Source organism: Odontesthes bonariensis, chromosome 4, assembly GCF_027942865.1.
Source record: "Odontesthes bonariensis isolate fOdoBon6 chromosome 4, fOdoBon6.hap1, whole genome shotgun sequence".
NCBI lineage: Eukaryota > Metazoa > Chordata > Actinopteri > Atheriniformes > Atherinopsidae > Odontesthes > Odontesthes bonariensis.
The window spans coordinates 26,488,726-26,499,602 of NC_134509.1; the positions used below are offsets into that span (position 1 = coordinate 26,488,726).

A 10,877-nucleotide genomic window follows, 5' to 3' on the forward strand; every position below is an offset into this window, starting at 1 on the left:
AGCCACAAGTGGCTGGACAGTCTCTCTTAAGCTTGATCGTCCCTGATATGCAGATGCTGCTTGTGTTCACAGCTGGTCAAGTGAAAATTATGGGAACTGCTTTACCTCTGGGTCACTGAAACTAGTGATGACTAAGTTCAAAAAGACATGCGCAATAACTCATGGATCTTTGTGGAAACATCCCAGCCCCTTGACACGACACTGCTGGCAGATGAATAAACAGAATTCCTTCTTCTTCTTCCCTACACCGTGAAATTCAATTTTCTTTTTAAATCAGTGTTTCTATGCTAACAGGATTTTAAAGTCTGTAAAGCAGTAATAAATATGTTTTCTGAATTAGTCACACCACAGAAAAATGTAGCATCAACCACCTATCCAAAGATAAGTGATTTAAATATATATATATGTCAAATGTATAAAATTAGAGTCAGCAGTGTTTTCTGCTCTTATGCCAGGGTCTGATTGCTGACTGACAACCCTCACACCACATGAAATAACTGGACAAACAGAGTTGAGTTTGTTTTAACTGAACCAAACAGCATGAAAGTGAAATCCCAAACACACAACCGCAGACACAAACTTTATTTGTCACTTTACAGCTGTGGAGTAAGTGACCTACAATGTTAAGCTAAGCACACATGGCGGCTTACACTCATAGCCAGGCATGTGCTGCCAATGATGCAGTGCCAGATGTCTGCGGGACAGGAAGATGAAGGCTGGTTTAGCCAGCATTTCCCAGTCCTAGTCAATGCCCTACCCCTGCCCTGCCTGTTTTAAGTGTTTTCCTGCTCCAACACACAGGATGCAAATAAATGGGCCAGCTCATTAAGTCTTTATCAATCTCTGAGGAAGTCTGATTATGACCCATTCATTTAAATCTGGTGTGTTTGGGTAGGGATAACATGCAGGGCAGGAGAGCTGAGGAGCAGGATGTGGAGATGTTGGGTTAAGCCAGCTATCTCCACAGTAAGGGAAGCCACCAGCTGTGAAATGTTCACTGCAGAGGAAGGTGTTTATGCTGACCCTTGGCTCCTCATCAGCAAAGTTTTTTTTTTCACAAAAGCAACTCACTGAGCATAGCTCTGGTTTCCTGAGCTTGTGTATTAATTCTTGCAGTGCAGCTCTTTAACTTGGCTCCTCTTCCCTCACTTCTAGATTTATATTGATGTATTTTTGTAAGCTAGCTAAATGTCAGATGCATGGCTAATATACTGAATGGTTTGCTAGTTATATCTATCTATTTATTCATTCATTTGTTTGTTTGTTAATTGTTCGTTTCTAATATATCAAAATGTGTTTCAAAGGAAAACTGCGAGTTTGTGTTACACAGATTTCTGAGCCATAAATTTGAACAAGAATACAACTTGGAAACTAATTATAATACATTCAAATACACTCAGCAGTGTGTTTATCTTACAGAGTCACGTGACGCAGGCTTTATGAGTTCCTCTATTGATCATAAGGATGTATTTTTATCTTAAAACTCAACAATAAAAATGTTCTTCCTAACTTGCGATGAACAGATATATGTTTATTTATCTGGAGTACAAATGAACTGAGATATGATTTTAGTGGCTGTTTAGAGGCTTTGAGCATAGAAACACTATCCTGGATTCAGAATTTAGGGTCTGTGCATACAAACGACACCTTCAGAGTAAGCAAGATTGCAATATAGAGTCCAAACAAACCGAAGCATGATGTCAACTTTGCATACTCTACATCTGTTGTTAAGATAATTGCATTGTAATGTAGTAATTACCAACTAATCCCCTGCCCAGTGACTGACTGCTCAACAGTGAATGTGCCCGAGTCAGCAGGATGGCATCTTTGACCATGGAGAGGAGCCAGATGACTTAAGCCTGCAGCAACTCTTCATATTGTTCCGTCTGTCACACAACAAAAGAATCAGTGCCTCTGCTGCAAAACACAGCCACGAGCAGCACTGAGCTACAGACATTCGGGGCAGGTCACAGGGCTGCTGCCGTGCATGTTGGTCGGTCACGCAAATGTGTTTTGGTCATATTCTGCTCGGATTTGTTTGCGTTGAGTTCCATCTTGAATAATGACAAGCAACAAGGAGGCCAGTCTGTGTGATACCACGAAGGCAGCTGCCTCAGAGGTGAGGTGTGTGATACCAGCTCTTATCTCATTTTTTGGTTGTACTGAGGCTTGTGTTAATTGGATTTGGTGAAGAGACTTACTGTATTGTCACAGCTAGAGGACTCTCAAAGTGGGGAAACAGGGTCCAGACAGGAAGAGGAGAAGAAACTGATGCTGAATGCCTGGCAAAGCATGGTGAGGCCACTAGAAAAAAAAACAACAGTTTCCATAAAACCGTTTATCAATGTTGATAAAATACTGTTTCTCAGAGGCATATGAGAAGTTAAAAGATTGCACCTGGCTTGGTTCGTTTGAAAATGAGGAATTTAATAGTCCCAGTTCCAACTTTATAACCATTAAATTTTGTGGTGACTTTTTATACATCCCCTTTTGCTCCCCAGTAAAGTTCCTCACTTGCAGCTGCAATGATTGGGTCCTGGTCTCAATTTGCAATTATTCTATATTTACAAGTTTACAGTTATTATGTAGGTTCTTTACCCATAAGGCTGATATAGCTTTAAGGCAGGTGTTAAACATGATTGAAATGTTGATTTACTCTGGTAGGAAATTGTAGCACCAGGAAGACTTTTCACCATTTGTGTTATATACATTGGTAGAAGCTACTGGAATAGGCCATTGTGGTTAACATGACTATGCTTAAGTGTTACAGAATTTCACAAACTGATGAAAGTTGTTTTTGCCTCTTGCAGCAACACAGTCTGTGTGAGGGCTCCACAGCTCCTGGACCGCCACAGTCTTTCCTGGCTAAGCAGAGGCAGTCCACCAAGGCCAGGAGAACACTCTCCACCCGGACGGAGCCCAGGTATGAGCCTTAATGTGCGGGAACAGCTCGACCCTGTCATAAGCAGAATGAACATCAAGACTGCAGAGGACGATGTGGATTCACAAGTCAGTGAACTTGGTTTTCACTGTTCCGTTTTTGGCTGGCTGCTATCTCCCCCTGCTGGTGAATGTTGATAATCATTGAACATGTGGGGCTTTAATACACAAAAGGCAGAGCGTCAGGAATTACTGTTGTATCTGCGCTGTAACGGCATGCCTGTTTATAATCTACGGATTATATTTGCATTCTTTTGTGTAAGTGAGTATATATGCAGGAAACATTCCATTTTAATCAGAAAAGCTGCTCTTTTACAACTGATCATTCATTTTATTCAATGTATATTTAAATGACACAGTTATAAATACACAAGATAATAGATTCGAAATCACTCCTATTACGGGATTTTTTTTTTTTTTGATAATCATGACCAATAAAGCGAACAAGGACAACTGTTTCCCGTACATTTTGTTGTTTTTTTCTATGCAACATTTTTGTGCAAACTTTGGTTAATATCAAAAGAAAATACTGGCCTTAGTAATACATTTTTACAACTAAAATTTAAACTCAGATTGATAGACTGGTGAGTAATTTGTGAGCTACCCAGATACAGCATGCAAATTAGTAGACTTAACTTTTGTACATCTTGTTTTAAAACCACAGCCAGTGTCCATTTGCTTCAAGTGTCCATGCTAAGCTACACTAAACAGCAAGGGGTGTAATCACTGTGGGGAATGTACAGAGATCAAATTAAAATTTTCTGTCACACACAATAAAGAAATGAAAAAAAACACATGGATTTTCCAAAATGTCAGAATATTCCTTTAAACTTACTAGTGGCGACCACAGACACAAAAGTTCCTCCCCCTTCCCCTCTTTCAGCCTCCAACAGATGTTTGCATGACAAAATCAGGGACTGACAAACATTTTAAATCAATTTATAAAAACTGTGTGGTGTATTGGTCTGCTGAGTTTAGAAAAGAAGTCCAGTTTCAGTGACTCATTTCACTCGTGAAATCATCCCTTGAATCGAAACATATAGTTTCACACAGTTAAAAGGTCACGAGAACATCCCAAGCTGCTCTCCACCTAAGACCCTGTGAACTCTGACCCCATGCTCACACTGCGAAAACGCTGCTGCTCGTTGTAAGATGGCACACCGAGGAGGGGTACTTTGCCTACACCACAGGGCGGTTTGGGGATGGAGGGTAAAGCCCTTTGGTGACTGATAGCTGGCTGGGAGCTGCAGTGCTCCAGACTGGAGTGGGCAGCAGGGTGAAACAGGAAAGCAGAGAGGTGACGGGAGGTGATGGGGATCGCAGAGGCTGGTCGAGTCGATGACTCTCTGGAGGACTGAGGTGGGGGACGGAGCAGTGAAACTGGAGCTCTGGAGGTCTCCCCCCTCTCTGCTTTCACCCCTTCCTCTTTCATCTGCCCTTCTTCACTTCTCCTCCGTTCCTCTTCATTCACCTCCCTCTTCTCAATGGCAGGAGGGTTTCCTCCTCGCCTGTCCTGCTCCTCTCCAAACTGAATCTCCAGCAGAGGTGTTTTAGCGCTCTTCTCCTCCCTGAAGCTGCACACGGTGCTCTGGGTATCCTGGCCTAACCCTGAAGGCAAAGACCCCCCTTTACCTATTTTACAACTGTCCTCCTCCTCATCATCGCTGGTGCATCGGTCAATACTGGGGGAGTGGTATAGTCTCTGCAGATGTGCTGAAGTGCGACGAAGAGCCCCTCCCATGAGACCAGATGGGGATGGGGCTGCATTGAGGAGGCGGTTGAAGAGGGCCATGTTGGGATGGCGAGTGCCTGACTCCTCCATATTCTCAGCAATGTCCTCTAGAGGTTGGAAGTGCATCTCCTCCTTTGGGATCCTGTCAAGTGATTTTAGAGTAATTTATATCTTATGCGCATAAAAATACCTCACTTTACTTTTGTTGTGTTTTGACATTTTTCTCCTCAAAATTTGTACTTCTTCTCAGACTTAGATCAAGAATACTTTCATTTTCACCACCATATGAGGGGATTCCTGTTAAAGGTGTCATAGTCATAAGTGGAGTGCAAGGTGAAATAGAGGGTAAAACAGAGAAACTCACGCCATGTCAAAAGTGGACCCCTGAAAAGAGGGTTTACGGAGAACAAAGAGAGTGGCTGCTGTGTAGGGGGGCCGAGGATTAGAATCATTCCAATAACGGTCCCTCTCTATCATTGGCAGATCTCCGTACATCTCATCCACCGCCATCATAGACACCTGCAGAATGACATGCAAACAGATAAAGTATCCACAGGCATGAAAAGGCAATTTAACCTGCTTGCTTCAAGTTCTAACAGAGTACAAAGTCTCATTTTGGAATGTGACATGGAGGTAAGGTTAAAATGGGAGAACCCAGTTAAACAGTGTTATTCCGTGCCTAAGACACTCAGGAGTGACAAAACTGGAAAAAAAAGCATGAAGAAACCTGGAAGTTTCTGTCAATCAGCCAGTTGGTCTCAAAATCGTCATCATCCTCTCCAAACGGGTTGATCAGCTGCTCTGCAACCTTCAGGACGAACAGCAGAAAATAAAACAATCTAGATGTTCTTTTCACGTATCAAAACAGGATTTGTAGAACCCTCATGCTGACCTTCAGCCAGCCAGCGTAAAAGAAGAACTGCAGCAAGGTGAAGATTGGCACGTAGAGGTCCAGGTCGTGACCAGGATAACCCTGACTGGGGTCCAAGAACTGACGACCAATCAGACACACCAGGAAAAAACTGTACACCGCCAAAGTCACCACCTGAGGGACGGTTATATTCAACTGGTCACATGTCACGGTTAACTTTTGAACATAACAACTAGAATTTTCTCATTTTGCACAGCCATTTACTGTAGGTCATTAACAATGTCATTTAAATCATGTGTTTTAACTGGAAGCTTATGTTGAAATGTGGTTTTATTTATTCAGAAAGTCACAAAAAAAAAAGACAAAAGACTCCAGTGAAGCACAGGAAACATCAGCAGCACTCCACTTGTCCCCTAAAGTCTTCATAAGCAGTTAATAAACATGGTAAAAAATTGGTAAAAAAAAAAGTTGTGCAACTTTGACCAATGAGAGTGCAAACTGCAAATGAGTCTTTTCAGGGACTTATAAGTGTGTTTGATGTGGACTTTGGGTTTTGTAGCTGTGCACACGTTTTTCACAGGCACAAAAAGTTGCATGAAACACTGAAGGAAGTAGGGAAACCCTGTACAGTATCATGTACAGTATCATGTTCCATGCATCATTTTTAATATAAAGGTTGGACAGTTGTATTTTGAGAGACACAGCTCTGTAAATAAAACCTCCGTCAAGTTTTGTGATTTTAGCTGCAACAGTCAGAAATAAAATCCCCAAAAGAAAGCAGTAGCAGTGTAAAAGTCAGCACTTACCTGAGTGTACACCAGGGGCACACTGATCATGTCGTAATGAAAGAGCATGCTGCACTTCCCTCTGAATGAGTTCAGCTCCTGTTCACACACAAACACTTGTTGACTTGTTGTCTCTCTCAATCTGAATCTTTGTTAAAACAAGAACTTAAGTTCCACATATTCAGCTGGCCTGTGTGAGACTCTGTGTGTGTGTGTGTGTGTGTGTGTGTATGCAATGCCGAACCTCCAGCAGTAGCTTGAGAGTGTGATCATCTTTGATTCTGCCCTCACAGCGAGCCACAGCAGCCAGATTAGTGAACCACACACAAGGGATCCAGTATTTGTTATAAGGAGAGTGGAGACCCTCGAACTTCTTTCGTTCCTCTCTGGTCATGAATCCTGCACAAATGGAATCCCAAAAGGGGAAGAATTCAGGATAAATGTCAATGTGCTCTTCATTTTAAAACAGCTGCGACATGTTTGCTTCAGAAAACTGTGAGGAGAGGATTGAAACAACAGTATCTTATGATCGTGATAAGGGCTCAAAATAGCTTCTTCTTTTCTTTTTTTTTTTTTTTTTTAAATTGCCGGTGAATTTCAAGAAGTGCCTGTCCTTGTCATTTATTTTGTGCTCACTGGCCAAAGGAGACTGATGTGTGTGTCTCCATCTCCAGCGCTCCAGATCAGTTTGAGAATTACATTCTGTGAAAGGTGCAATGGATGCTGTGTGTTTTGGCTAATCAAACCCTGCCATTCCCATCCCCACCCCAGTCCCTCTCACCAGCCTCTACCACGTGGTCCATGGTGGGGAAACGTTTGAATACGGCAGTGCTGACGGAGCGGAGGATGAGCAGGGCTGACAGACTGGCGTAGCGCATCATGGTGCGTCTCAGCAGGCGGCCTCGTTCATCGTTCCCCTGGAGGCCCCCTGATAGGACACACATGAGCCTGTCAGGGAGTGGGATGCTGGTGTACTGGTTCCACCAGCGGTTCACCACCAGGGTCACATAGAAACCTGCAAACAGCAGCAGAGACACAGGTTACACCTGCTAAATGGTAGGTTTCTGAAAACTCACTGTGCATTAGGGTGAGGGGTGTCCATCATATTGACTGTCAGAGATTAGATCACCTTAACTTATCACCTACTCTATGTGAGCATAAGAAGTAAAGAAAGAAAAAAAAAATACTAAATTAACTCACAGTACAGGTGTGGTTCAATGCACTGTAAAGAACAGGTTGGCATCTATTTTTCAGGGATCCTACGTTAAATTATATATTAATAAGATTTCAAGCAGTTTATTGCAAATTCATATTTAGTTCAACACCGTCTATCTTCACTTAATAAATTTACAAAAGTCAGATAATCTGTATAAACTAAACGTTGATGCGATGACACGTGAATCGCTTCATTACTGACTTTATTGCTCTTTTTTACAACTCATGATGATAAGAAGTAAGAATTGTGATCTTTTAAGGTGTCCTTGAGCAATAGCTCTCCAGGCTTTCTGAAGGTCTTTCAAAGTTTTTTGGGACTTTAGCTGCTTCTTCATCAATTTAAAGTCTAGTTTTTGTACCTGACCAATTTCAGAGGAATGTGTTTATTTGTTTGTTAAGCCACTTAACACTGACTTTTTAATAAACCTAACTCGAGGGATTAACCAGTGTTGTGTCTACACACAACAGACAACTTAACAGAGAACTCATTTCAAATTGTATCTTTAGGCACTTTGTTACTAGCAGCCTGTCACAGACACACAATTTGTTCCCATATCTTTAGTTGCATCTCTGAGAAATTATAACACAGATAGAAAATATTGTTTTTGCAGCAACAAGGTGATTCCCAAAAAGCGTTTAGTTGAAAACTTCTCAGCATGGTGTGCAGTGTCATTAAAAAAAATTGAGGAAACTGGACGAGTGGAGGACAAAAGAAGAAGTGTCAGGCCTAAATAACAATCTGCAGCAGATGAACAGTATCTGAAGGCGATGTCCTTAAGAAAGAGGAAAATATCAAAGACCTGACACAGATCTGAGGGATGCATCTGGACCTTCAGCTGATCCATCTACTGTTGGCCCAAGCCTCATCAGAAATGGGCTCCATGGAAGGGTGGCTGTCAAGAAGCCATTCTTCAGGAAGGGAAACAGGGAGAAAAGGCTGAGCTATGCCAAATGACACCAGAAGTGGACTGAAAATCAGTGGCAGCAGGTCTGATGGAGGGATGAATCCTCCCCAGAGCCCGGACCTCAACATTACTGAAGCAGTGTGGGATTATCTTGACAGAGAACGGAACAAAAGGCAGCCGACATCCAAAGAGGAGCTTTGGGATGTCCTTCAAGAAGCCTGGAGAACTATTCCTGAAGACTACTTAAAGGGATAGTTCGCCTCTTTTGACATGAAGCTGTATGACATCCCATATTAGCAATATCATTTATGAACATTTTCTTACCCCCCGCTGCGTCCTGTGAGCCGAGTTCCAGCTGAGTTTTGGCGTTGACAAAGGTAGTCCGGCTAGTTTGCTAGGGTCCCGAAAATAAAACGTCTTGGCGCTATTTCTCTCTTCCTTCGTATCACTACGGGCTGTGTTAACTGTGCAGACCGAAGTGCAGACCGAGCAGTCCCCTGCTTCCGAGCAGTAAACACCGTAATAGGTGCGGCTATCGCTTGGTGGCTGTACGCATTGATATCAAGGAAGGCAAAAATAGCGCCAAGCGAAGTGAGGTCTGACTTATTCTGGAGGGAGGATTTTGTGATGCAAATGTATTACTCTTTTGAACGCATATTGTTTTGAGAAGCAAGACGCCTTATTTTCGGGACCCTAGCAAACTAGCCGAACTACCTTCGTCAACGCCAAAACTCTACAGCTTCATGTCAAAAGAGGCGAACTATCCCTTTAAATAAATGACAGAAAGCTTGTCTAAGACAGTTCAGGCTGTTGAGGAAAAACAGGAGCCCAAACCAAATATGACCTTATTTGATGAATTTCCAATTCTGTTTGCAGTTTCAACAAATTGCAGCACCTTTCACTGTTTTCCTTCTAATGTCTAAAAAAATGAGAGGTGGCTGGAGACTTTTGCAAAGTATTGTACGTGTGATGGTTTTAGGTTTGTAGAAGCTAATTGGATTGCACATAAATCAAGGTATGAAGTGACAGAAAAATTATATTTCATAAGTGACAGAGTTATAGTGACTTTATCAGGACTTTATGATACACTACATTAATTCATGCACTCAAGCATTACTTCAGAATATCATCTATCACCCTAATTAACTGTCATTTCCATAATCAGCTGCTTTATAAACATATCAAAGTCTGATTTACTGGAAACATACAGAACTTTGCTCAAAGTCGTGCTATGTTGAGAACTACACCCATCTTCACATCAGGAAATGCTAAAATAAAAAGAGCCAAACATGAGAATGGACCCGGTGTGGCAGCTCTCTGCTGGACAGGCTCCTGAAAGTTAATCAGTAAGCTTACCCAGCACAAAGGACATGGGGATGAGACTGGCGTAGTGGTTGCAATAAATTGCCAGCTTTTCAAAATATCTCTTCTGGTCATCATACAGGACAAATCTAAAGAGTTCAAACAATCAAGAATATTGAATTAAGCTACTGATTGCACCAAAGGAGCGATAAACGTCTAAAGCAGCCATATCCGTCTCACCTGTAAGTGATGCTGATGGCGGTATACATGGCAAAGAAAGCCAGAAACTCTTTGTATAGCACCTTGTAGATGCTGCCTTTCCAGGCTAAAAGCAGCTTGGAGAAGCCGCAGAATCGGGCATTTGCAACTCTGGCTGTGTAGGTGACAGTCATGAGTGACCGGGGCTTTACAGGTCTTCTCTATAAAAGAGCTCTGTAGGAGGAAATATGGATTGCTTTATCAAGCCACTTTTAACCGTTTTAAGTGTTTAAGAAGTCATGAGCAGACGTCATTATGTTGTAAAATGTCAAACTTTTCAAGCTGAACAACTCCCAGGTCACCTTAAAGTCTTACCTACACGTTCTAGTTGAAGTATTTCCGATTCCGTTATGGCAAGGAGCTTCATGCTAAATCCATGCTCTTACCTTTTGAGGTGGTTTGTCCAACTGAGCTGCTCAGCGCATCTCCGTGCGTAATTGGCACCACTGGAGAAGTGAGCTCATGTTTTCTCTTCGAGGTGTCGTCGTCACTATCCCTCGCTCTGTACTCACCAGTGTTTTTCCCTCAACCAGTCCGTAACCCTGATATCCTCTGGCGTCAGCTCCGTTAACTCGCGTTGGCTGCATGGCAGTAATCATCCATGCCTCCTCGGTGCGTCCAGTGGTCAGTGCGCCCCCGGGGTAAATCCCCAAAACGAGGGGGAGGAGAAGCTCGTTAGCGCGGCCCCCGACCGGGAGAGCCGGCCTCGGTGATGGACCACAAGCGACAGGCCGCAGCGCCGGGGCACAAGGAGCGCACAGGCCCGCACAGTACAGCAGGGAATTATGAAACAGGAGCAAGTGGACCATGGCAAACTTTCGTGTTGAGGGAAATGAAAACAGCAAGCAATTTCTCACTTACAGCTCCAA

General features: G+C 42.8%; 1 protein-coding gene across 1 annotated transcript; it reads right to left on the reverse strand.

Annotated features, from left to right (window-relative positions):
- Positions 1–3,562: 3,562 nt before the first annotated feature.
- LOC142379367 (bestrophin-2a-like) lies at positions 3,563–10,142 on the reverse strand. Its single transcript, XM_075464510.1, has 9 exons — positions 9,991–10,142; positions 9,805–9,899; positions 7,110–7,343; positions 6,573–6,727; positions 6,350–6,427; positions 5,565–5,717; positions 5,400–5,480; positions 5,037–5,191; positions 3,563–4,814 (listed from the first exon to the last, which is right to left on the reverse strand). The coding sequence occupies exons 1-9, from the start codon at positions 10,140–10,142 to the stop codon at positions 4,031–4,033; spliced, it is 1,887 nt and encodes a 628-aa protein (XP_075320625.1). The 3' UTR covers positions 3,563–4,030.
- Positions 10,143–10,877: the final 735 nt, after the last annotated feature.

What these genes read in the sequence shown, in the direction of transcription:
- LOC142379367 (XM_075464510.1), bottom strand. Translation starts at nt 10,142, where the DNA reads ATGACTGTCACCTACACAGCCAGAGTTGCAAATGCCCGATTCTGCGGC. An exon ending in GGACCACGTGGTAGAGGCTG is followed by an intron (nt 6,728 to 7,109) that starts GTGAGAGGGACT and finishes CCATTTGTGCAG; the next exon opens with GATTCATGACCAGAGAGGAA. An exon ending in TTTACGCTGGCTGGCTGAAG is followed by an intron (nt 5,481 to 5,564) that starts GTCAGCATGAGG and finishes TTCGTCCTGAAG; the next exon opens with GTTGCAGAGCAGCTGATCAA.